Consider the following 26100-nt stretch of genomic DNA (forward strand, 5'->3'; position numbering starts at 1 on the left):
TGTATCACAGTGAGGCTGCAGGAGGCGTTAGCGCCACCAGTCTGAACCAGAACGAGCCGTTACCACTGAAAGCTGCTGGCTGCTCGCTAGTAGCAACAACACAGCATTAGTCGTCGGGCTAGCAACAACATTAAAGAGGGGAAACTGGATCGCCATCACGGATTTCTTGTGGGACAAACGCACAGGCCTCGCTGCTAAAACGGTAAAAAGCGTTTAACGGTCATTCGGTGCCCGTTAAAGGAGCAGAATCCCGGGAGTACGACGGCTAGCTGAGGTAGCTTGTTTTGCTAGCTAGCCGTTGAACGCTAGGATAAGATGGCGGTCAAAGTATTTACATTAGCTACATGTTGCTAGCAGCATGCTAACAGCTCAGTACGTACCTCAGTGAGTTAGTCAGTTAGTTAGTTAGTTAGCTGGTTCCTGTTTAAAGTGCTTAACATGTTGGTGTTTAATAATAACAAATATAGTGATAGTACTGAGTGTTTACTGGGATTAATTAATGTCAGTGTCACTAACGCGTTTAATATGGGAGGATTAGCTTGTATAAGCAGAACTGTTGTTATGAACTGCTGGTTTGTTATGTCTTTTAATTAAGCTTATTTATAACTGACAGCTAGATAAAGTAACTGAATTAATCAGATATCTAGCTAAAGTAATCAGCTAAAGTAGCTGAATTAATCAGCCATCACATTTAATTGGTGAATTGTGAATTGTGTGTATGTAGGTATGTGTATATATAATATATATATATATTTATATATAATATATATATAAATATATATATATATAAATATATATATATATAAATATATAAAAAATATATATATATTATATATAAATATATATAAATATATAATAAATAAATATATATTATATATATGTATATATATATATATACATATATATAATATACATATATATAAAAAAAAAAAATATATAATATATATATATATATATATTACATTATTATTCTTATTTTTCCTCTTCTCATTATTATTTCATGACTTATTTGCTTATTTGCTGGTTCGTGTTTAAAGCTGTTTTTTTTGCAGGTTAATATGTTGGTGTTTAATAATACAAATAAAGTGATATGTTACTGAAATTAACTAATTATTAGCATTAATGGCAGTGTCACTAAAGCATTTTACATGGTAGGATTAGCTTGTATAAGCATAACGTTGTTATGAACTGCTGGTTTGTTATGTCTTTTAATTAGCTTATTTATAACTGATTACTGGCATAATCAGTAGTCGTGTAATGATAATCAATCAAAAAAATCAATCAATCAAAATGTATTTGTGTAGCCCTTTACAATAACCAAAAGGTACACAAAGTACTTTACATTAACATAAAGAAATAACAGGAATAAAAACATAACATAAAATCATAAAAAGGTACATAAAAAGCACAGGAAAAATGTCACCAGGCTACTATGTATTAAAAGGCAATGTAAATAAAAAAGTCTTGAGTTTAGATTTAAAAAGTACTAGGTCAGTGACAGTGCGTATATCAGGGGGTAACTTGTTCCATAGTTTAGGAGCAGTGACAGCAAAAGCACGATAATGATGTTATAGTCAATTAACGTTTATTGTTTACAGTCGTTTGAAGCTGTAGTTATGCTAACCTGTGGTTTAATACAGGTTATACAGGTACAATCGTGTGAAATGCTTTTTGCTGGGAAGCTCCATTAAAAATAATAAGTTATATTACAATTATAAAAGGAAATACTTTGAAACATGGACATATTAAGAATATATTCAGGCATATTAAAAAACATAGACATTAAGAACATATACAGTATAAGATATATTTTTGTGTGAGAAGGTGTCGTATGAATTATCTATTTAAAAGTCTGATGGCCTGGGGGACAAACTGTTCCTCAGTCTGCTGGTGAGAGTACTGGGGGCAGGATAATAGTTAAATAGGATCATGCAACAGGGTTATTATTAAAATGCTTTTTGATCATCACGCTTCTCTGATCACATTGTTGGAGGGAGGCCTAGCCAACAGTTATCTGTCTGTCTAGCTGCAGCTTTTTTTTTGTGCACATATTCATTGACTGCATGCTTCATCTGGATGCTGCACGTAACAGTTGTGTGTTGATTGAACTGTGTGTTTCTGTGCTTGGCTTTATTCAAATGTAGGCCTCCTACACAACCACGTTTTATTAAACAAAAACATAACAAATTAGTTTACCAAGCTGTTGTCGTTAATCAGCACATGTGATTGGATTTTAAGGGGGGTATATTGTGGTTTTACTTCAATGATAAATTAGCTGTATTGAACAGTAAAGTTGCCGTTTTTATCTTCACATTACAGTAGAATTTGTGTGCCAAAAGTGACTGTTTCGAGCTTATTCAGTTTGTTTTGGATGAAATTTGTTTATTTTTGTGTCATACAACTGCCCACCTATTGACTCCCACAAATCACTGCCAGAGTCTGGCAGTAAACAGCTGTCCCACTAATGGGACTATTTGGCAAGAAGAAAAATGTGAACAGGAGTAAATGTAAAAGGGATCTCCAATTGTTCCCTGTAGTTTTTAATTCAACAAGCATTTCATGAATTTAAAGGGCATGTTAAAAAATTCTTAATGTTTATGTTTCTCCAAATAATCCACTAGATGCCTCACACTAGACGGTACTCGTCTTCGGACAGAGATAGCCGAAGCAGCTACCAAGATCGTTACAGAGACAGAGACCGAGACAGAGGGAGAAGACACCGGCACAGACGATCGCCTTCTTTCTCCTCCAGCAGTGACAGAGAGAGAGACAGAGACCGGGACCGGGACCGAGACAGAAGGGGACGAGGACAAAGACAGGAAGGAAGCTTTGTACGATCAAGGAGGTATGTTTGTGTGTAGGGACATTTATTTGATTTAACTGTTGCATTGCAACTTTATGTACATGTTTCAGTAATTTTCTACCACATGTACCAAGTCTGCAGATCTTATTTTGGGGGTTTGGTTGGTTGTCAGTCTTTAGGTTTCAATGTATCCCTCTCTGTCCTCTGATTCAGTCGTAGCTTTGACAATCGCTCTACGGAGCACCGGCCATTTGACCGCAGATACTGCGAGGGATACAGACGCTTGGATCAGAGCCGAGATCAAGACCGCGACAGAGAAAGGGAGCCACATGGAGCAGCTGAAAGCTACTATCCACGCGACTTCTCCCCAAACGTGTACGACTACCGACGTGGCCGCGAGAGGGAGCGCGAACGAGAAGAGTCGTACCGGCGGAAAGGCAGCAGGCGTAAGCACAAACGAAGGCGGCGTAGAACCAGGTCCTATAGCCCATCCTCCTCGGTGAGTACAGCCAGTCCCGAGATTGTGTTTTAACTCTCCTCATCCTCTCTCCTTCCATCTCTGTCTCTTCCACTCAGCTCTTTCTGTCTCTGTCTTTCTCTAACCATTTCTTCTCCACAGCCCCAGGAATTGGTAAGTAGTACAATCTTTATGATTTGTTTTCGTTTTTTCAGAGGGGTTTTGTTTAATTTTTTGTTTAGGTGGGTTTAGGTTTGCTTTAATTGGCATTTATTTTTGGCAGAGCATTTTCATTTTTATGAAAAATACATTTTCAGTAGTTCATTAATGATCAACCAATAATTCTTGATGCTCTTCGGAAACACACCCATCACAGCTTTCCTAACTTTTGATTTTGGAAAAGCCTAGTTACATCTGGTCACACTTAATTTGTGTCTGTGGCCCTACCTTTCATAAAATGTTATATTGTATGTTGTCAGTTCTTTTGTAAAAGGCCTAAATGCCTGTGGTAACAGTTGGTTGGCCACATGTGAACTTTAGTGCAGATAGGCTGAAAAAAGTGAAAATGTTCTACCAAACACTGTGCAAAATTTAGATTGAAATATAATGCAGATTTTTTTTGATAGAATTTATTGACACTTTGATTTGTTAAAATGCATTTTTGTGGTGGTTGTATTTCACCACACATGTGTATTTAGTAGTATAAATTTAAGTGAGCAAGGGGTTTTCATTTTATTTTCCATCTTCTTTAACCTGAAAAGTCTACTTGATAAGTTTTGAATTAGTTATATTGCTGTTTTTTGCGTTGATGAATGGATATGCCAGTTGCTTCCTTGTTTGTAAGCAGCTGTGGTTTAAAGATAGAGGGAGGAGAGGAGCAGAGGACAACATGTAATCTTTGACTTGTTCCCTTGCACTATATCCCTATCGTTATATATTTCCTTCACGTGGTGTCATGCGTGAATCGCCCCATGACCACCAAACCCTCCTACAACCACAACTACCACCAACACCACCCTCCTCTTCCCTCCTCGTCTACCTGTGCGGCCTGACGCCTGGCTGCGGCTGCCCCTGAAAACCCCCTGTTCCCTCCGGTCCTGTCGTGACCTGCTGATGGCGGTTTGGGTGTGAAAACAGCGGAGCGACAGCCGGACGCGGGCACTGAGTGTGAGGGACGACGAGGAAGGGCACCTGATCTGTCGGAGTGGGGACGTCCTGCAAGAGAGATGTACTCACTGCCACTACTCTATCGTAACCATTCTCCATATGAGTATTAAAGCATAGAGCATTTACATGACATGGGAGTGCCTGATGATGATGATGCCTTGCTAGAATGCTCTCCGCTCCAGCTGAAATAGCAGGGTGGATTGCAAGAATGTTGAAGATTTTGAGAGGGATTTTAGATACCTTCTCCATTTGTTCTAGGATTTTAAGCTGTGGAGCATTTTCTATGTTTCACAGGTTTCCTAAACATAGATTCCCATTTGCAGCCGTTTGTCTCTGTTGCGTTTCAGATTAATAATTCAGTTACAGTTCTAAATCTGTAACTTAAGATAGCTATTTTCCTCTATGCGGGTTTCAGGAATTTTCTTTTCTTTTTTTAGTAGACATCTAACATGCACATCACTTAGTATTTTCCTAGTACGACCAGCACCCAATTTGACCGTAAATGTAACACTTTTGTCATTTTCAGCATCATGCAATGTTTAGCAGAAATTTTAATGATGTTTCCAGCTTTTAATACCTCTGTGTCCTTTTGGGCAAAGACGGACACATCTTGAAAAGAAGTGCCTTTATTTCCGATGACTGCAAATTGGTCATTTCTTCACATGCATCATAGTGCGATGCATTCAATTATCATAGATTATGTCAAAGTGTTTCAAGCCTGCCAGATTGAATAGGCAGCCATTTGAAAAGGGGATGGGCGCTAGAATTGATACGCCTGTCTACACTTTTGCATTATGTATTCCTGCTTAAGTCCACATGTCTAATGCTCTTGTTCTTTCTTTCCCCGCCCTCCCTCTCTCTTCCTTTTCTCTCTGTGTTGTGTTGCAGATGAGATTGCCAGCACTTTGGGGGAAGGCACCTTTGGGAGGGTGATGCAGTGCATCGACCTTCGCAGGTATGTATCAGTTGGCACTGAAAAGCTGTCAGTTGCTCACTGTGCTTGATTTCTAGTGTGTGTTTGTGTCATGCCTGTCAGGGGTTAGACTTTAGCCAAATAAGATCAGGATAAGAGTATTTAACATCCACCTTTACTATTGAATGCTGCTTTTATTTCCAGTGGCTGTTTTAAATGTAAAGCCCTCTTCATCAGATTGTCCACAGCTTCCAAGGATCTGTTTTTTCTGCTGCCTTTGTTGACAACACGGTGCAGTTTACTGCATGCAAATTATCTCTGCTGTATCATAGCCTCATGTGACTGTACGCTTTCTTCCCGTTAGATTCATAATGGAAGATGTATTATCTTGTGATAGTGCTAGAAATGTACATTGAGCAAGTTCGTTTTCATGGTCAGGGCCTTAAGAAAGTGACACAGATTCCATGTTTGTTCACCAACTAAAGATGCATTATTAAGATGCTTATTGCGGACTTGAGGGACTTATCATATTTCCACCATATACTTTTACTAATATCAATATCACAGACTTTGCTGTCATAGTCATTTTTATTAAGTGTTCTGTTTCTACTGTAAAAACAAATCATGTCACTTTTGTGTCTGCAAATCAGTCAGGCCCTTTTCTGGGTACTATTTCCTCTGTTTTTGGCTTCATACTATCTTATGTTTTACAGGGGAGGAGCCTCAGTTGCTCTGAAAATAATCAAAAATGTGGAGAAGTACAAGGAAGCAGCTCGCCTGGAGATAAATGTACTGGAGAAGATCAATGAAAAGGACCCTGATAACAAATTGTGAGTTCTGACTGAGTATTCTGCCTGAACCAACACCATTTTCTTTATTAGACCTGGGCGATGAAACTAGAATTTACACATTTAGTGTCAACAACACAGTTTTGCTCATGTTCAATGACATGCTCCTGGAAGCTTTCGACAGTTGCCAAGAAATGTTTTGCTAGATTTATCTCTATAAAAAAATATGTGATTTAGCTGAAGCCAAATGATCCACTACATCTCTGTCAACCATCCTGTATCCTGTTTATCTTGCAGCCTGTGTGTACAGATGTATGACTGGTTCGACTACCACGGTCACATGTGCATCTCCTTTGAGCTGCTAGCTCTCAGCACCTTCGACTTTCTGAAGGAAAACAACTACCTGCCCTACTCAATCGGTCAGGTCAGGCACATGGCCTACCAAATCTGTCTCGCTGTGAAGTGTAAGTTGTTGTTTTTTTAATGTCCTGTATTCGGTTTTAGTACAAAAGAAACTTGTATGATCAGCATGTTCAGTGTAGACAAAGAGTCTCCCATAACTTGAACTTGTATGTTATTGTAATTAAGTTTTTGTCCTAATGTCCCTAAAATAAGTGTAGTTTTCCAACAAACTCACCCTCACTCAATGATTTGTCCTCATCAGTTCAATTGCCTACAAATTGAGTGGCTAGACTGAGAGCCTCTGTTGTTTTTTGATAGACAGCCTGTAGCCACATGAGGGCATTATAGCGTCTATTAACTTACCAAGCTTCTCATTAGGAATTTGATGCTGTAATGTTAAATTCTTGGCTAGGTCTTTTTAGTTGTACAATTAACAGTCTCGAATGTCAGCATCTATATGTATTCTGTGGATTTTTACTATTCCATATGTTTTTTTCATGTCCTTTTTTTTATTTACTACACCATATCTATATTATCATCATCATCATTATACGTAGTCTCATCTAATCTGAAAGGAGCACACTGCATGATTAGAGTATGGATTGTGTAAAGTAGCTTCAAGTTAATTTTGCTGGCAAAAGTGAAGACTAAATAATCAATTTACTCATGTTTTTTTTTCTCCGTAGTTCTCCATGACAATAAGCTGACACACACAGACCTAAAGCCTGAGAACATCCTATTTGTCAACTCCGACTTCACAATGTCTTTCAATGTAGAGAAGGTAAGATGCAGTAGAATGCAAAGGAACACAAAACATTTAGTGGCATGTTTGCTCCAAAACTGAAAAGCCGGTACAACTTTTACTGTGATACTGAATATAGTTAATCATTTGTTGAAATTTTGCCATTAGATGTTGCTTAGAGGTCTCATGAATAAATATGAAATACCCACAGCTGCAGTTTTTAAAAAAAACAACTGCTCGACTAAAACTTTGCATAATGCAGCACTGCTGACCGACACAATTTGCATAATACTTTGTAGGAAAGTCCATCAAAACGCTGTTTTCTTTCTTGCAGAAGCGAGAAGAGCGGACGGTTAAGAGCACGGCAGTACGTGTGGTGGACTTTGGCAGCGCCACTTTTGACCACGAGCACCACAGCACCATTGTGTCCACGCGGCATTATCGTGCCCCTGAGGTCATACTAGGTGAGGATGTGAATCGGCTCTGGGCCATAAATTCATTGAAAACACTATTTCTCAGAAAGGATTATATAGGTATATCAACCTATCACAGTTTCAATTAAAATAGGTCCAGACATTCAACAGGGAAAATCAGTTTGGAGATGAACACCTGTGTCTGTTTCAGTCGGCACAAATCGGTTCCTTTTTACCTGCAAGTTCTTGTAGAAACAGGCTGCGCTCTTCAGGTTGAAACAAGCACAGCTCAGCATTTCTCTGTGGAAAAGCATTTTAATGTGCCCTGTTCTGCAGGAGGATATGGTGATGTGTCTCCTCTTTGCATACATCATATATTCACATATCAACAACAGTACTACTGCAAGTCACTGTCAAGGAAAGTAGGTGTCGAGATCAGTTTGGACCGGTTAGTGTGAGGAGTACAAATGAACTCACCACTTAAGTCTGCATTATTGCCCTCTAGGTTCTAATCTTTTCTGGGAAGGACATGGTATTTACTGTATGCCATGAAATGGATTGCCCTGTGTAGCTTAAATGCTGAGTCATTTGAATAATTTTGTGTGATGTCAGCAAGCATTAACCCCAGCCTGGAGTAGTCTCCACATATGACACATTTTTGTATTTTGTTTTCATTTATTAAATACGTTTCTGTCCTTCAGAGCTGGGCTGGAGCCATCCCTGTGACGTGTGGAGCATTGGCTGTATCCTGTTTGAGTACTATCTGGGCTTCACCTTGTTTCAGGTACAATGGCACCCCACTGCTGCCAAGACATCATTAAATGAGATTTTTTTGGCCAGTTGAAACTACTTTAGGACTTTTCTACTTTGATATTGATAAATTGATTACTTGGCCTGTATCTCGCCAAACAGTGAAACATGCACGTGTACATGGCACGTGTTAATCTGGTAGGAATTAATCCTTGGTGTCATTTGTGACTGTGTCTTTGATACTATATGTAGCAGCAGAACCAGCAGTAGTTAAACCCTGATTAACTTGTACATCAGTCTCTCTGTCTGATCGTCTTTCCTGCTGAGTCATGGTTGTGCAACTCGTTTCTTTCAGACTCATGACAACAGGGAGCATTTGGCCATGATGGAGAGAATCCTGGGACCAGTGCCCTCTAGGATGATTCGTAAAACGAGGTGAGAGAACGTACAAACACACCAGAGGTCGACCGATAGTGGATTTTTAAAGGCTGATAGTTTGAAGCAGGAAAAAGCAGATTGATCGGCCGATAGATTCTTTACTTCTACAGCAGCCTAGTCGGCTACTTTTGCATACGCCATTTTTAATAAATCCATTTTTTGTCACTCTGAATTTAATCATTCGTATCCTGAAGTGTGATTTGGTGGATTACATCATTGGAATATGTTCTATTTATTTACAATGGGCTGATCCGCTGTTCTGTGCTTTGCAACGGGTCAGGATTATTTGTTGCGCGTCCTGTTACATTGTTAAATGCCACTCTTTCAAACCATTAATGTTCGTGCATATTCCCGGATAAGGAGGATCCTAAAGTGTGCGACTTCATTTCATGAATGGATAGTTACGTGGCTGGATTATTTGGAAGAGCGAACGCCAAATTGATAAGTAGCTAAATTAACAGTGAATGATTTATTTTCTCTCTTTCTGCCTGTCTTGTATCTGGGACAAAGAGCTGATAGTGTTGCGTTACATATTGGAGAGAGAACTTTTTTTTCTCCCCCTCTACCTTGACTTTGTTAATGGAGCCTCCATGCAAAACAGTGATGTACGTCTCTGTGTGACTGGTGGAGGTTGCGCAGCCGTTGGCCACTATCGGAACCCAGTTCCGCCAATAACAATAGTTTGTAAAATGTCTCATCCGTGCGGTTTCCCTCTACACCAACGTGATAAAAGTGCACATATGAACAAACCTTTTTTTTTTTACATAGAAAACAACTTGCACACTGTTGAACACTGCTCACACTGATCTCTGTACCCTCTCAGGAAGCAGAAGTATTTCTATCGTGGCCGTCTGGACTGGGACGAGAGCTCCTCAGCGGGGAAATACGTCAGAGAAAACTGCAAACCCTTGCGGGTAAGAGGAGTGGATGGGGAGTGGAAAAGGAAGAAAAATTAGCAGGACAGTAACGTGAAAGCGGTGCATTGTACTGAAAAGAACAAAAGTGTCTTTTGTTTTTCTCTTGACAGTCTCAGTATTCCTCTTAATCTCTTTCTTGTTTCCTTTTCTGCTTTCCCCCTGTCAGCGGTACTTGCTGTCGGAGGCGGAGGAGCACCACCAGCTGTTTGACCTCATTGAAAGCATGTTGGAGTACGAGCCCACCAAGAGGCTGGTGCTGGCCGACTCCCTCAAACACCCTTTCTTTGAGAACGGGGCGATTGGCGAGGCAGGGAGCAGCAAGAGCTGGGAGGGCAACCGGGACATCAGCCGGTGACCCGTGAGCCTCCAAAGACTGAATGACAGAGGAGATCAAGTCTTTTATATATGGAGCAGGTGAACTGTTAAATTAAAACGGGGGCTTTGGATGTTTTCTGTCGTTTGTCATTAAAGCATGGACACCTTAACTTCTTGCTCCTCCACTCTGCCCCTCTGACGTCCACCTCTGCAGCCACAGGAGGCATGTTTTTGCAGCAGAGAGACCAAAAATAACCCACAAAGGACTGGAAAAGAGTTGAAAAGAGTTCCTAGCTGTCACAGCCTCAACAGAGGACAAAAATCTCACATGGAAGATTGTTTGTACCCCAAAGTAGCCCTCTATGCAGCTCCTGTCTTCCTTTGGACTTCTGAACTACCTTCCGTCCGTCCGTCTATTATTTTCATCAGCATGTAAAGAAAATAATTCACCTTTATACGGAAATAAGCACTACAAAACCGGTTACACAAACCTCAGTTTTGGAGAAGAAATGTCTTCCTATTCTGAAGTCTGAGGAAAGGCTAAAAGGGAGATAGAGCTGTATATGCAGCGCAAATCCTCACCCACATAATTCTAAACATGGAGACATGCAAGATATTCTGTTATGCGAACATCAAATCATTCAAATTGAATATCAAATTTCCTTGGAAATTGCAAGTATCTCCAGCAGAGGAGTGTCTCAAGTTTTTGTTTACATTTTTGTTAAGTGAGCACTTGCTTTGCATATTATTTTTCATGTTTCTGTTTTTACATCTGAAAGGATTATCCCTAATATGGAGACTCTTGCCCTTAATCTTGGGTCTGTTATTATTCGCCAGTGATGAGATAATAATGGTGATGGACACTCCACACACAGGGCCCCTGTGGCCTGTCTTATTGATAGATATGTTTGTTACGTTATGCAATGCTTTCTGGGTGTGAGTGAGTGAGTGAGTGAGTGTGTGTGTGTGTGAGCGCGTGTGTGTGTAGGGGTGGGAAGGTGTGGGTGACATGTTAATATTAATGTTTTGCTGAGTGACTCCGTAGTAGTTCAGCATTAGTCATGGGAACACTCTGGCATACTTTTAAACACATAAAAAACATAAACTGCCTTTTCCATGTGTGATTTGGTGCGACCTGAAGTCTCTCTATTGAGGTGAAGCACACAGCTGGTGGTAGCCACACACAACTCCTGTTGCCGCTATTTATTTTGAGTTCCAATAGGTCATAATGTCCCCCCCACCCACCTGTACATGACTTGTTTTTTTTTGTATTAAATGAAAGCGTATAAAACTGTATATATGTAAGATTGTGTAGAATTAAAGTTAAGTCCTCCTTACCAAAGGCTTATGGTGCTCTGGGTATCGGTTCAGGCCTCTGGTAGCTAAAGGGAGGCGTTCTGTCTTTAAATACCATCACTGTGTCTGAGTCCTCTTATCTCACTGTCTAATGCCACTGCTGGAGGATGTTCAAAAAGACAAACGGGTGTCTGGGATGCGCAGTGAAGTTCGAACATGGTGTCTACGTTGTTCTATTTAAAGTGAACTCATTAATTGGTCTTGAAAATGAATACTGACAAATATATTGCTATATTATTATATTAGTTAACTTTTATTGGCAAAATTACCTTAAAAAGTTTCACACATTTCTCACTTAATTGTTTTTCTAGAAAGTAGCTCAGGCATGCAGAGACTGACATGTTGGTATGGTTGCCAAAATGAGTCTTTTTTCCCCCCTCTGCTTGAAGGGAAAGTCCTCTTGGCGGTCACATGTACAGGTATTGTTTGCTTCCTGTTGTCTTTCATTTCTTGTCTGTTTATTTCTGTTGTTGGAAGCTAATCTCTTCCTTCCTAAACCTTTCAGCTGGCACCGCCTCAGGACATGAAGAGAGGGAAACACGGAAGATCTGCTGCAACAGGTGTATCGACGCTTCGTCACATAAGCTTCCCCATCTGTCGGTAACGTACACTCACTGTCCCCATTCTTTCTCCCTCCGTATGCATGGATTACTCTGCTGGGAGGCTCTGCAGCCAGAATATAAACTGGGGTTATGGGGCGTCAAGACCAGATACTGGCAAAGGAAAGGACTCAAGACTAATAAAATAATATAGGGCCCCTACCATTGGTTCAAAGTGTGCTTAAATTGACACAGAAATGCTGGGAGCCCCCCTGGAGTTTAGTGCTCTGGGTTAGTTGCCCATTTTGCTTCGTTGGTAATTCAACCTTGATTCCATCATGTCACGTGGTCGGAGGCAGAAAATAATATACTGTACGAGCAGATATGATGAATAATACCATGACTTTTTTGTCATTTTTTTATGGCATACTATGACATTTTTTATGACTTATATTTTTATGACATACTATACTGACCTTTTTTTAATGATAAACTATATTATGACTTTTTAATCACAATTTTAATGCATACTATACTATGCCTTTTTTTGTGGCATACTATAGTATGACTTGTTGTGAAAAACAATACTATGAGTTTTTTTTAATATAATACTTTTTTTAATACTATGTTTTTTTTATAATTTTTATGACATTTATTCTGACATTTTTATGGCGTACCATACTATGACATTTTTCACATACTATATGGCTTTTTTATGACTTTTTATGACATACTATACTATGCCTTTTTCATGAAGTTTTTAACACCGGCGCATTTTATTTTTTTATTTTTTTTTACTATTTAGACATACTATATTATGACTTTTTCATCATACTATACTATGTTGTTTTATGTCTTTTTGTACATGCTATACTATGACTTTTTTGACATGCGTATACTATGTCTTTTTTTAATGACTTTTTTTCTAACATACTTTTGTGAGAGCTGGAAAGCATCCCCCTCACTAAGGTGGAAAAAGACACGTGCCCATTGACTGTTAAGTTCAACAAAACAGACTAATGCAGGAAGTTAATCTTGTTACGTTGTACTTTTATTTTGGGGAACTCCTCTGATCCCTCTCTTTGAAGTCTATTTCCGTGGGTGTATTTTCATGGTGCACACACCTGAGAATGGGTTGTGTCTAGAAGGTAACCTGCAAAGTGCAAAATCTGATTTTAGAGCGCAAAATCTTGCAAAAACTCTTGCAAGACTCGCTGCCCGACGCCCTATTCTAACCTTAACTATTCAAGATCAATGATTAACCTTAACTCTTCGAGATCAATGCCTAACCTTAACCATCTTGCAAGAGTTTCCCCAGCTTGCGGGCTACCTTCTAGACACTACCCTGAGAATGCAGCCACAGGCCTCCAGCTGATCTCAATTACCTTGTTAGGCTTTTCTTTTTTGTACTATCACTTTTAATGACTTTTTTTTTGACATACTATAACTTTTTATGGCTTTTTTTTTTTACATACTATGCTGTTTTTTTTTAAAAACTTTTTTGACATACTCTACTGTGACTTTTTAGGACTTTTTTAAACTTACTATGACCGATCCCCACAAAAACCTTTTCATGAAAAAAAGTCATAGTATAATATGTCGAAAAATTTCATGAAAAAAAAGTCATTGTATAGTATGTTGAAAATTTCCATGAAAGAAGTCATAGTATATTATTTTTAAAAATTTCATGAAAGAAAGTCGTGTCGAAAAATGTCATGAAAAAAAAGTCATAGTAAAGTATGTCGAAAAATGTCATGAAAAAAAGTCATAGTACAGTATGTTGAAGAATTTCATGGAAAAAAAGTCATTGTATAGCATGTTGAAAAATTCCCTGAAAGAAGTCATAGTATATTATTTTTAAAAATTTCATGAAAAAAGTCATAGTATAGTATGTCAACAATTTCATGAAAAAAAGTCAGTATGTCAAAAAATGTCATGAAAAAAAAGTCATAGTAAAGTATGTCATAAAATTTCATGAGAAAAGTCATAGTATAGCGTGTCGAAAAATTTCATGAAAAAAAAACTAAAATTATAGTATGTCAAAAAATGTCATGAAAAAAGTCATAGTATAATATGTCGAAAAATTGCATGGAAAAAATCTGTCAACAATTTCATGAAAAAAAAGTGAAATCATGTCGAAAAATGTCTTAGTATTTCATGCCTTTTTTCGACATACTATGAAGTTTTAACAACTTTTTTGACATACTATACTAGCTGTCTTCGGGGACAAGGAAAAAATCCTATGCGTCACAGAGGCATCACCTTCCAAACCTTTCAGTCTATCTTTGCTCCACCTGTCTGGCTTCCTCTCTGACAAACTGTATCACCAAATGATCTTATCAGCTGTTACTTCAACACAAACTATACAGGTGATCTTTACTGAAATTGAGAATGTGAATTAAGACTGGTCAGCCTATTTGAAGTCCAACCCCCAACTGTAGACATAAGTGTATATGAGCTAATTCAGTGGTCAAACGTAAACAAGCAGCTGTTTTCCTGTGCAGGTTTGCACAGTAATGTTGTTAATGAGATAAACTCTGACGTCTTCAGCTAATCCTGCTTGAGAACCAGAGAGGTCATCAGTCAAATCCCCATAAGAGCAGACGGTGCAGAGGTGTTTAGCCTTCATGTACACACACTGAAGTACTGGAAGCAATGAATGGATACTATCAGCTGACTGTGTCTGCAGCAGATACTTGCAGGTGAGTCCAATTGTTTCTTTAAGGCATGTACAGTTCAGTACTTTTACACAGACAGATGTGTAGAAGACTATAAGTTGACTTAAGATGCTAACTGTAAATTTAGGTAGATGGTGTTCAAGAGCTTTTTCTTAAAAATGAAATGAAGGCAACATGAACAAATATTGCTGAAAGCTTATATTACTCTTAGTGGGCATAATTGTTATACTTTGTACTTACAGATAAAAGCCTCACTCCTGGTTCAAAAGGAAAGAAGAGCAACAACGCTGACTTTTGTCCTGGACTTTGAAAAAGTTGAGACATTGGTGTATAAACCCTGTGAGCCGTCACAGAGCCGGGGTTACCCTACCTGCTACACCACACCAACATCCTCGGCACTCTTGAAATGGAATCCATAATGTCGCTGGGTGCTCCTCTGAAGCAGTTCACCAGCTGCATGTCAGGGAAAAGCACCTCCAACAAGAGAAGGCCCAGCCAGTCTGTCCGCAGAAGCAGCTTCACCCGCAGAAAGAGCGTCAGTAGGAGGAGAAGTCTTCCCTGCAACCCCCAGAAAGTCCCGGACTCCTGGCTCAGAATGTACCAGGCTGACCTGAAGAGAGAAAGGTAGGGGAACACATTCATTCACAGTCATCAGCTGTGAAACAGGCATTCTAGTGTCTTTATACAGATATTTTGTCAGTGTTTAATCATTTTTAAAGAAATGTGTTCATACTTTTCTGACAGTGTGATAAATCAAAAAGAAATCCAGTTACTGTCTTGTTATCCTGCTGAGACTCTTGGCATGGACAGAATTGGCTTAATGAGGATAAAGCTGTTCCTCAGAAGAATAAGCTGCTTGCCCATGTGCTGTTCCTAATGTTGCTCTGTTGCTGTTTGCCAAAAGGAAACGACAGCAAGCCATCCTGGCCAAGAAGAATGCAGAGAGGGTGGTCAGAAAAACTCACTTCCGGAGCCACCACTGCCTGCCAAGGGTAAGGGAGCAATAAAATCAAAAAGTAACGACAACGATTTTTTGGTCGTCAGTATACAAATCCAACAATCTTCGCCCCCCTCTCTTCCACATGCAGCACACCACCTCTGCCAGAAGATCAGCGAAGGACGAGTCCTTCTTCGGAGCCTTCCAAGGCCTCAGTCTGGACGGACTGATGGGAGGTAGCACTAGATCTCCTGCTATCTCTATGGCTCCTGCTGGTGGAGGAGATCAGTGCAATGTCATGTGAGACCTAACATTTAAGGACAATTAGACTGTTCAAATGATCCTCGTGCGCAAGAGACTTGACGGACAAAGGGCTCATGGAGGAAAGATTGGAGTTGAAAATAACATGGAAGCTCACACCTTTTATAACCCAAGAAAAGGGGATTTCATTTCTTTAGATTTTTTCCTTTTTAGAACTATTGCTTGTTCTTGATGATGGTTTCGCATTGTACTCTGTATCATCCATGTCTACTTGTTTTTGTGACATATGAAGGTTACAGAGTTGAGCAAATCTCTATTGGTACTGTACGTTAGCCTTGAATAGCTACAATTTGATTGATCCAGTGTTGACACTTCCTGAACTGCTTTAATTTTGTGGAATCATTTGAGACCCAAAGCAGAAACTAAACAGGTAAAATGATTTTATTCAACATAAATAGGTAATTATGTGCAACAAACACCCGTCAGGTGTTTGGTTTTTATTGACAGTATTTTAATGAATACATTTAAGACATGCAGAACGAAGACACTAAATACAAAACCTGCATTTGTACTGTAGACTTAAAATATTTCTGTGTACGGTCCAGAAATATTTTTCTGTTCTGCTCCGATCTCACAGCATATTCCAAGATTTGTGTGTAAATCCGGTCAGTATTGGCTTGGTAGTGTCTATAATTACAACCAGATCCTCAGACTGATACCACATACCTTTTAGCTACCATAATCTACCCATACCTACCTTTTTAACTTTTCTGCAAATGTCATACTCAGCTTTGTAGACCACTGTAAGGTAGGCTTGTTAAGACCATGTTTTATTTAGTTTAAAAAAATAAAGAACAAAAACAATGACGAACCAAATTTTTCTCGTCACTTACAGAAGTGGAAGATGCATCGTTTCTCTTTCTTACATGAGGAAAGTATGATCTCTGGGTCCAGATCACAAATATGTACATTAGAAAACCAAGTACAAAACTACGTTTGTCATGATGAGGGAAGTCTTTGTACGACAAGTATCCCGATGACTGTGATGACGACTTCACAGCTGACCGCAGACGACGAGGTGAGGACACACACAACTGGGTTTGTTTTTTTAACAGTGGGTTTAAATCTAAAAGTCCCATTTTTCAGCATCATTCCCTCTGTTCCATCTTGACTTTCGGGGGCTTAAGGAAGGACCGGTTCTTTTTCTCCTTGGTCTTTTTGCCTTTAGCCTGGAAGGTCCTCCAACTGTCCACACGCCCGTCTCTCGTTTCCTGACAAATGTGTTACAAAAAATGGTCATGTAAGAAATGCCAAAAGTAAATCATGTTTCCATTTATAAGTAACCATAGTCATAGAGGAACGCACCTCAAAGTTTTTCTGCCACTCTCTGTCCCGCTTTGCTTTCTCTGCTGTCTCAATTTCTTCCTCTCGTGCCCTTTTCCTGGGTGATTAAGAGCAAATAAACTTGAATTACCACCTTGCGATTGTATGTCTCTGCCAACCAGTCAAGTTGCAGATTAAATCCATTGTCCAAAATGTCATCACTTCAACAGCGATGTCTAATAGGATAAAGTGATAAATTGTCATATTTAGCATGTGAATTCTTGAGTTATGGCCAAAAACATGTTTCGTGAGGTCACAGTGACGTTGACCTTTGACCTCCAAAATCTTCAGTTCATCCTTGAGTCCAAGTTTGTGCCAAATTTGAAGAAAATCCTCAAGGCGTTTCTGAGATAACGCGTTCATGAGAATTGGAAGCACCTGAGGTCACAGTGACCTTGATCTTTGACATCCAAAATCTAATCAGTTCATCCTTGAGTCCAAGTGGACGTTTGTGCCAAATTTGAAGAAATTCCATCCAGGTGTTCCCGAGACATCGTGTACATGAGAATGGTACGTACATACGGACAAACCGAAAACATAAAAGGCATAAAAATCACAACATTCTGAATGAATGCTTTTCTGTTCCAATGTGAAATATGTGATAACATTTAGATCAGATATTAGAATCACAATTTACATGATTTGGACATTTAAATGAAGAAGTGAAGGCAGGTTACCATCTTTTACATCATCAACCAGGTTGTAAACGTAATTTTTTACACGGCGTTGGTCGAAAAATCGATTCTGATTGGTCAATCACAGCGTTCTACGGTCTGTTATTTCTTTATAGCAGACCGTTGCTATGGGCGCGGTTCTGATGTCGGACTCTGGAGGACCATTTTTGTGTCAAATTATTGATTTCTTAAGTAAGTAGACGTGCAATAATCTGGATAATGTCGGAGTCCACTGCATCGCCCTGTCGGGGTTTATTTCACAACAATGACCTGCTCGCTGTGCATTATCTCTTACGTGTGTCACTTACCTTTCGTGCATGTCCTTTGCTTCCCTTTCCTTCCTCTTGATTTCAAGCTCTGCGAACAGCTTCATGGTCTGTTTGTACACGGCTTGCTTAAACTGGAAAAGGACAAGTCAAGTCATGCATAACCCATATTCGGTAACATGGTAAATATTTGCTATATTAACATTATGAAAATCCTATTTGTCTAACATAATCAAACTGATAAAAAGACAAAGCATTTCATCACAATATATGTTTTGACAGCTATAACCAATTGCATGTACAATAACACCAAATACCATCTTGACAGAAATTATGACTAATAGATGTCTTTTTTAAAAATGATATCTTCCTCCACTTTCAACACTGTCCGAGTATGTTTTTCTATAACTTTGACTCACCATTTCAGGGTCGTCCTCCTCCACCTCCTGCGGCTTCCCATCCTTCTTCAACTGTTTCCTTTTCTCCTTTACCTGTTGGGAAATGAAATGTTAAACAAATACAGATCAGGAGAGTTGAGTAACATGGATATCTGAACGGTAAGGGAATGTGTTGAACACTCACGTTATGCTCCACATATTCCTGTCCTGCATGGATCACATCTAAGGCTCTCTTCCTCTGTTCTGGTTCCAATAGGAGTTTGTATGCCTTGTCCACAGCTAGAGCGGCGAGACATTCAGGTGTAATTATACTCTTTTTCTATCTACTGACAGCAAATGACGAAGCTGAATGTCCTATTTTACAGTGTTTGTTGACATCATAAAAAACAGACGATGTATAATTACAACATAAACGTAATCAGTGATGTAAGGAATTTACCTTCAAAGGCTTTCTGTGATCGGTCTTGATCATCCTGATTTTTGTCTGGATGGACCAAAATGGACAACTGCAACATTAAAGAGACCAAATGTTAGTAATTAAGAAACAAAAAAACATTATGGCGTTATCACCACATCCACAAGCAAGTCACGTCATCACGGAGGAGATCGTTGATTTTTGCTTACCGCCCGAAATCTTTTCTTCAACTCATCATCTGTTGCCTCTGGATCAATTTGCAGCACCTGGAGATTATGTGAACATTGGTAGGCTTATTCAACATAGGTATCTTGTACAAAGTGTCAATATAAGATCATTATTATGCTGGATTCAAAGTGTTATGAGAGTAATGGTGGCTTATACTCTGATGAGTATGACAACAGCAGATTTGTCAGCCTATTGTAAATACAATTCACCCAAGAGATCAACATGAGGTTATTCTTTTGCCGTTTTTTGACAGGTTGAGTTCCTCCCTTTTTCTCCGATTCTGTTTTTGGAAAATATGTATGTGATGTAAGAGAAAACAAAAATTTGAATTAGAGATTTCTGACCAATTGAACCCTTCAGGATAGAATTTACTACAGGACTTTTTTTTGGGAGAAATGTGATTTAGTGATCTAGTACCTTCTCTCAGTTCAGTAATTATTTATTTAAATTATATTATTCTTTTTCCCTCTCTCTTTTATTCTTTTAGTATTATGTTTTCTGAGTTTCCTATATTTACCATATGTCCTGATACATTTGTGAATGTATAGTACGAATGGAGTCATGCCTGTTTTGGTAACTGTATATCAGTATGATGCCTAATGTTTTATCATATTGTCACACATTGTAATTAATGATTTCTACAATTAAGAAATGTGGACTATTTTTTGACCAATTAAAATGTGCAGTGTGTAGGATCTGGCGGTATCTAGTGGTGAGGTTTCAGATTTCAACCAACTGAAGCCTCTCTGCGTGCCAAGAGTGTAGGAGAACTACAATGGACGTCTCAAAAATGCAAAAAGGCCCTGTCTAGAGCCAGTTGTTGTAAGAGCAGCGTAGGTCATTTGGAGACGAGACAGTGCTTAGATGTGTGTGTATGTGGGAAGTGAGTGGTGAAGCAAGAGAGAGAGAGAGAGCGGCGGCGACGACGGGACCGAGTACCGTTATCGACTCCGGCCCAAGCAGGAAAAGTTAAGTGTTTGGTTTGTCCATTCTGGACAAACAACCGTCCGTAGAAACAACACTCCCCATGTAGATGTACATAGGCTAATATAACGGCTAATTCTAAGGTAACGAAAACACAGCAATTAATATTTTCAGGTGATTATACACTAAAGAAAACATACTTATTAATAGGGTTGTGCCGATCTGACTTCTTCAGTCCCGATATCGATAGAGATACCTGGGCTTTGGGTATCGGCTGATACCGAGTACCGATTCAATACCCGTGTTTAATTAACAAGCTGTATGCCTCACTGTGTGGAAGTGACTGGGATCATTATTTTATGTACAAGGCAACACCAGGCTTGACATAAACATTGCTTTCCTAAAATGTGACCAATAAATACATAGATATAAATTGATTTAATTGTTCTTTATTATTAAAAGAATAAAATCGTACACCAACAACTTGGCAAAAAAATCTTCAAAATTAACATGAATTTGAATTCAAGTGTAAACCTTTTTAATGCAGCAACAAGTTGGTCAAAACGTAAACAGGAATTAAAGTGACAGTATATAAACATAAAGTTGAATTGAATGGATCGGCCCCATTGTCACCGATATCCGATCCAGCTATTTGAACCGGTATCGGTTTCAATTAGGGATGTCACGAGAACCGATACTTAGGTACCAAGTCGATGCCAACATTTTTAAAAACGTGACGGTACTCTTTTTCTACAGTACAGAAGGTACCGTATGATGCCTGTAATGGTCATTGGTAGTGATGTGACAGTGAGGAAAATTTTCCCACCGGTTAATAAACTTGTGACAACACCGGTGTTACCGATTACACCGGACATTTTACAAGAAAGATGACGGTCAATATGTGCAGAGCGCTGACTCTGATCTTTACTGTCGGGTGGCGGTGTGTCTGGCCTCTCCGGTAGAGCTTTTGCTGCGGGGGTCTACCTGGCGCCGGTGCTCCGTGCACACCGGCTGTGACAGCTCCATCTAACCTCATTAACATTATGGTTCCCTTATAGCATTGGGATTAAACGTGAAATATTGCCAAATAGGTGTGTTTGCTTTTCGCTTCCACAATAAATCCTCTGCCTTCTGCTCCTACTACTCTGAGCTGACGGACCAGATGCATTCATGGTCAGTATGTAGCGTCCGTCTTCTGACTGATAACATGCCGCTGATACACCAAAATAGGTCAATTATTTGTATTTATTACTTAAAGGCTACATGCCTCTGTTTTTTGTAATGTTCAAATGTATTTAATAAAAGAGTGCGTGTTGAATTACATGGGATTTATTGTTGTTTTGTTTTTTTACCGTGGTATCGAATTGGTATCGAGAATCGTGGAGATTCACTGGTATTGGTATCGACTACTAGATTTCTGGTATCGTGCCATCCCTAGTTTCAATTCATTTTATTTTAATTCATTACATTGATCAATATCATGCTAGTCATTTATTAAATAAAGAATATTTTAAAAACATTTTTTATAACTTTCGAGATGTGGTGCTTGTTTTCCACACATTGTTATAAATCAATACATGAGGATCACTTTTACTTACTTTTAGGTCTAGTAGCTTGATGATTGACATTTATAATCTGACAAATTAATTAATACAAACACATCAATGATTAAAGTTATTTAACTTCATCAATGGGTACACTTACCTCAAAGGGATTTAGATTGAAGTAGGATGCCCCAGGTCTGAGCAGTCTCTCGATCTGTTGCTTGGAGGTTAACACAGAGTCTCTCTTCTCAATCTGCTTCACCTGTTAAAAATAAGACACAATGACCATGAAAACTAAATAATAAAATACAACCAAAGTACAGCCAACATTCAGGAGTGAAATGATTGTTCAATACAATTTATTACCTGTTTGTGTATGCATATTTATTTTATTTTTATATTCACTTTGGACCTAGTGATATTTAAGTTCTAAACTGCACAACTTTTACTTGGGTCCTCATAATGGAAGTCATCAAGTCTTCTGTAAATTTTGTGCAGCAACATCATGGAGTTCATTATGAGGTTCAGTAGTGGATCCTACAAATGATTAACATGTTCTTGTCTTAACATGTCTTCTGGGTGATCTCTAAATTAAATGTATGGATCTAAAAAACAATAAGTTAACTTGTCGGGATGTATTCGTTCAATCGCAAATTAATCTGCTCTGTAAAGTTTAATTAGACAGCATGAGTGCAGTCTTCTTGTGCATGATAACACACCTATTATCTGCGATGGACTGGCGACCTGTCCAGGGTGTACCCTGCCTTCGCCCAATGTCGGCTGGGATCGGCTCCAGCCCCCCCGCGACCCCTAACGGGATAAGCGGTTGCAGATGGATGGATGGAATACAATGTTTAGATAGCATGAGTGCAGTCTTATTGTGTATGATAACACACCTATTATCCTGCATCTTTCTCCCATGAAACGAAAACAACATGAGCCATGGATACAAGTGGTTTAAGAACAGTCCTGAATTGCAGGAGCAATAAGGATTGCAAGTTTTAAAATTTGGGAAATGTGATGAAAACAGGAGGTTGTTCTGCATCTCTTTCTGGGAGAGTCTGACCTCATTCATTTTTATAACTGATATGATGTGACTGGTCTGCACTGCGATTGAAAAGAGCTGCTAGATAGAAGACTTAACAGCACCAGCCTTGAGAATAATTAATAGTGATCCAACTGGATTAAGTGACTTATGGTGGTTGAGAACTTTAAAAATAGACAAAAATTGCAGGAGCAGGTTTTTAAAATTCTGATTGAATTTTGTAGTTTAATAAAAAAAAATTTTTTTAGGGAATCTTTCTTAAATTGATTTCTGAGCAGCTCTGTTGTTCTTCTGGGTGATCTCTGAATTAAATATGTAGACACAATAAGATAAAATAATAATGGTAGGATGTATTCGTAAAATTGCAAATCAATCTGCTCTGTAAAGTTTAATTAGATAGCATGAGTGCAGTCTTCTTGTGCATGGTAACACACCTATTATCCTGCATCTTTCTCCCATGAAATGAAAATAACTGTGCTTGTCCCTTCCTGCATAACTGTGATGTAAGGTGGATACAAAGTGGTTTAAGACTGTCACAAAAAAGCAAGGTTAGCAAGTTTTAAAATTCTGTAAATGTGATGAAAACAGGAGGTTGTTGTGCATCTTTTTCTGGGAGTCTGACCTCATTCATTTGTATAACTGATATGATGTGACTGGTAGATAACACTGAAAGAGCTGCTAGATAGAAGACTTAACAGCATCCTGCCTTGAGAATAATCAAGGTTAATATAAAGTTTAATTAGATAGCATGAGTGCAGTCTTATTGTGCATGATAACACACCTATTATCCTGCATTTTTACAAGTGGTTTAAGACCAGTCCTGAATTGCAGGAGCAATAAGGATTGCAAGCTTTAAAATTCTGGAAATGTGATGAAAACAGGAGGTTGTTCTGCACTTCTGACCTCATTCATTTGTATTACCGATATGACTGGTCAACGCGTTGATAAAATGAAAGAAGCTGATAGATAAGAAGACTTAACAGCTTTATATATGACAACATAATTGCAGTCTTATTGTACATGATAACACACCAAAGGTGGATACAAAGTCATGTAAGACTGTCCTGAATTGCAGGAGCAAAGGATTGCAAGTTTTAAAAATCTGGAAATGTGATGAAAACAGGAGGTTTTGTCTGCATCTCTTTCTGGGAGTCTGACCTCATTAATTTTTATAACTATGATATGATGTGACTGGTCTGCACTGCGATTGAAAGAGATGCTAGAAAGAAGACTTAACTGTAATCTGCTCTGTAAAGTTTAATTTGATAACATAATTGCAGTCTTATTGTGCATGATAACACACCTATTATCCTGCATTTTTACAAGTGGTTTAAGACTAGTCCTGAATTGCAGAAGCAATAAGGATTGCAAGTTTTAAAATTCTGTAAATGTGATGAAAACAGGAGGTTGTTCTGCATCTCTTTCTGGGAGTCTGACCTCATTCATTTGTATAACTGATATGATGTGACTAGTAGATGACACTGAAGAGCTGCTACATAGAAGACTTAACAGCACCCTCCTTGAGAATAATCAAGGTTAATATAACGTTTAATTAGACAGCATAATTGCAGTCTTATTGTGCATGATAACACACCTATTATCCTGCATTTTTACAAGTGGTTTAAGACCAGGCCTGATTTGCAGGAGCAATAAGGATTGCAAGTTCTAAAATTCTGGAAATATAGCACGAGTGCAGTCTTCTTGTGCATGATAACACAGCTACTATGCAAGTTTTAAAATTCTGGAAATGTGATGAAAACAGGAGGTTGTTCTGCACTTCTGACCTCATTCATTTGTATAACTGATATGACTGGTCAACGCGTTGTAACACTGAAAGAAGCTAATAGATAAGAAGACTTAACAGCACTTTAAGAAGACTGTAAAGTTGAATTTGACAACATAATTGCAGTCTTATTGTGCATGATAACACACCAAAGGTGGATACCAGTGGCTTAAGACTGTCCAGAACTGTAGAAGCAAGGATTGCAAGTTTTAAAATTCTGTAAATGTGATGAAAACAGGTTTTTCTGCATCTTTTTCTGGGAGTCTGACCTCATTCATTTGTATAACTGATATGATGTGACTGGTCAATGCGTTGATAACACTTCAAGAGCTGCTAGATAGAAGACTTAACAGCACTGTAATCTGCTCTGTAAAGTTTAATTAGATAGCATGAGTGCAGTCTTCTTGTGCATGATAACACACCTATTATGCAAGTTTTAAAATTCTGTAAATGTGATGAAAACAGGAGGTTGTTCTGCATCTCTTTCTGGGAGTCTGACCTCATTCATTTGTATAACTGATATGATGTGACTGGTAGATAACACGAGCCTTGAGAATAAATAGCATTAATAGTGATCCAACTGGGATTAAGTGACTTAAAAATAGCCAAGCTTTAGGTGGTGTCCTGAGAGACACCAGAGAGACACCAGAGACACCAGAGAGACACCAGAGAGACACTAGAGACTCTGAACCATCTCAGTGAACGTTAGTTAGCTGCTCTCATCGTTAGCTGATGTTCATGTCTGAGGCCTAATAATGTGGTAAACTACAGACCCGGCGAGTAGTTAACGTCAGCCGAAGCACGCAGACAGACCGACACTTTCACAACACGTAAAGTCACAGAAGTTGTTTCGTACCTCCGTGTAAAAGTTTTGAAATAATTCATCCGACACATTCGTGGTGGAAGGTTCTCCTCCGGCGGCCGCCATCTTTGCTCCTGATTTACATGTGACGTAGGAGCGTCACGTGACCATGCAGTTTATTTAATGCAAATAAAATAATTCAGTTTATCAGCGAGGCGCGCGCTCTTTATATTATATAATAAAATATTTTATTAATACATTTATTTACGTCAATAATATTTAATCGATTGAGAAGAAAATGAGACGTATGTATTTATTCTCAATAAGTAAATAAAAAAAAATAGCATGCCTTATTTTGAAAAGTCAAGAACTTCCGGTTAAAGGTGAGCATGGCTCGTTATTTTCGTTTCATGGGAGACAAATGATAAGCGTGTTATCATGCACATTAAGACTGCACTCGTGCTCTTTATAAATACATTTACGTAAATATTATTTAATCATCGAGTTAAACTGGAATTCATAAAAAAAGACGCTGTGTTATAATGGCTGTAAAAAATAAATTAAAATAAAATAAATTAAAATGACTTAATCAGTACGGATAACGTGAAACGTAATTTGGACGAAAATAAAACGAATGCTTAGTCAATTATATTTAATCACCGAGTTAAACTGGAATAAAAAAAAAGACGCTATGTTATAATTGCTGTAAAAAATAAATTAAAATAAAATGAAATAAATTAAAATGACTTAATCAGTACGGAT

The 26100-nt window shown here is 38.5% G+C and overlaps 3 protein-coding genes across 4 annotated transcripts; 2 read left to right on the forward strand and 1 right to left on the reverse strand.

Annotated features, from left to right (window-relative positions):
* Nucleotides 1-11518, forward strand: clk2a (CDC-like kinase 2a). Of its 2 annotated transcripts, XM_074613861.1 has the most exons (13): nt 1-202; nt 2622-2845; nt 3017-3302; nt 4398-4488; nt 5316-5382; nt 6054-6170; nt 6426-6592; nt 7217-7311; nt 7607-7736; nt 8387-8469; nt 8791-8870; nt 9697-9787; nt 9957-11518. In XM_074613861.1, the coding sequence occupies exons 2-13, from the start codon at nt 2622-2624 to the stop codon at nt 10143-10145; spliced, it is 1620 nt and encodes a 539-aa protein (XP_074469962.1). In that variant the 5' UTR covers nt 1-202; the 3' UTR covers nt 10146-11518. The 2 variants fall into 2 exon arrangements, with proteins under 2 accessions (XP_074469962.1, XP_074469963.1); XM_074613862.1 differs by lacking the exon at nt 4398-4488 and having other exon boundaries at nt 40-202.
* On the forward strand, nt 11518-16847 carry LOC141754638 (uncharacterized). The gene is made up of 6 exons (XM_074613865.1): nt 11518-11880; nt 11967-12061; nt 14551-14702; nt 14921-15302; nt 15583-15670; nt 15767-16847. The coding sequence occupies exons 4-6, from the start codon at nt 15085-15087 to the stop codon at nt 15917-15919; spliced, it is 459 nt and encodes a 152-aa protein (XP_074469966.1). The 5' UTR covers nt 11518-11880; nt 11967-12061; nt 14551-14702; nt 14921-15084; the 3' UTR covers nt 15920-16847.
* On the reverse strand, nt 16679-25518 carry dnajc8 (DnaJ (Hsp40) homolog, subfamily C, member 8). The gene is made up of 9 exons (XM_074613864.1): nt 25393-25518; nt 21869-21970; nt 19222-19278; nt 19037-19103; nt 18782-18876; nt 18619-18690; nt 18242-18333; nt 17242-17317; nt 16679-17147 (listed from the first exon to the last, which is right to left on the reverse strand). The coding sequence occupies exons 1-9, from the start codon at nt 25462-25464 to the stop codon at nt 17025-17027; spliced, it is 756 nt and encodes a 251-aa protein (XP_074469965.1). The 5' UTR covers nt 25465-25518; the 3' UTR covers nt 16679-17024.
* Between the last annotated feature and the right edge of the window lie 582 nt (nt 25519-26100).

This window comes from Sebastes fasciatus, chromosome 17, assembly GCF_043250625.1.
Source record: "Sebastes fasciatus isolate fSebFas1 chromosome 17, fSebFas1.pri, whole genome shotgun sequence".
Classification (NCBI taxonomy): domain Eukaryota; kingdom Metazoa; phylum Chordata; class Actinopteri; order Perciformes; family Sebastidae; genus Sebastes; species Sebastes fasciatus.

Bases quoted from the DNA above. Each gene is read 5' to 3' on its own strand.
- clk2a (XM_074613861.1), top strand. From the start codon at position 2,622: ATGCCTCACACTAGACGGTACTCGTCTTCGGACAGAGATAGCCGAAGC. The intron at 3,303-4,397 runs GTGAGTACAGCC...GTGTGAAAACAG, and splicing joins CCTATAGCCCATCCTCCTCG to CGGAGCGACAGCCGGACGCG. The intron at 6,171-6,425 runs GTGAGTTCTGAC...TTTATCTTGCAG, and splicing joins AAGGACCCTGATAACAAATT to CCTGTGTGTACAGATGTATG.
- LOC141754638 (XM_074613865.1), top strand. From the start codon at position 15,085: ATGGAATCCATAATGTCGCTGGGTGCTCCTCTGAAGCAGTTCACCAGC. The intron at 15,303-15,582 runs GTAGGGGAACAC...GTTTGCCAAAAG, and splicing joins GCTGACCTGAAGAGAGAAAG to GAAACGACAGCAAGCCATCC. The intron at 15,671-15,766 runs GTAAGGGAGCAA...TTCCACATGCAG, and splicing joins GCCACCACTGCCTGCCAAGG to CACACCACCTCTGCCAGAAG.
- dnajc8 (XM_074613864.1), bottom strand. From the start codon at position 25,464: ATGGCGGCCGCCGGAGGAGAACCTTCCACCACGAATGTGTCGGATGAA. The intron at 21,971-25,392 runs GTACGAAACAAC...TATTTTTAACAG, and splicing joins TTCAAAACTTTTACACGGAG to GTGAAGCAGATTGAGAAGAG. The intron at 17,148-17,241 runs GTGCGTTCCTCT...CACATTTGTCAG, and splicing joins AGTGGCAGAAAAACTTTGAG to GAAACGAGAGACGGGCGTGT.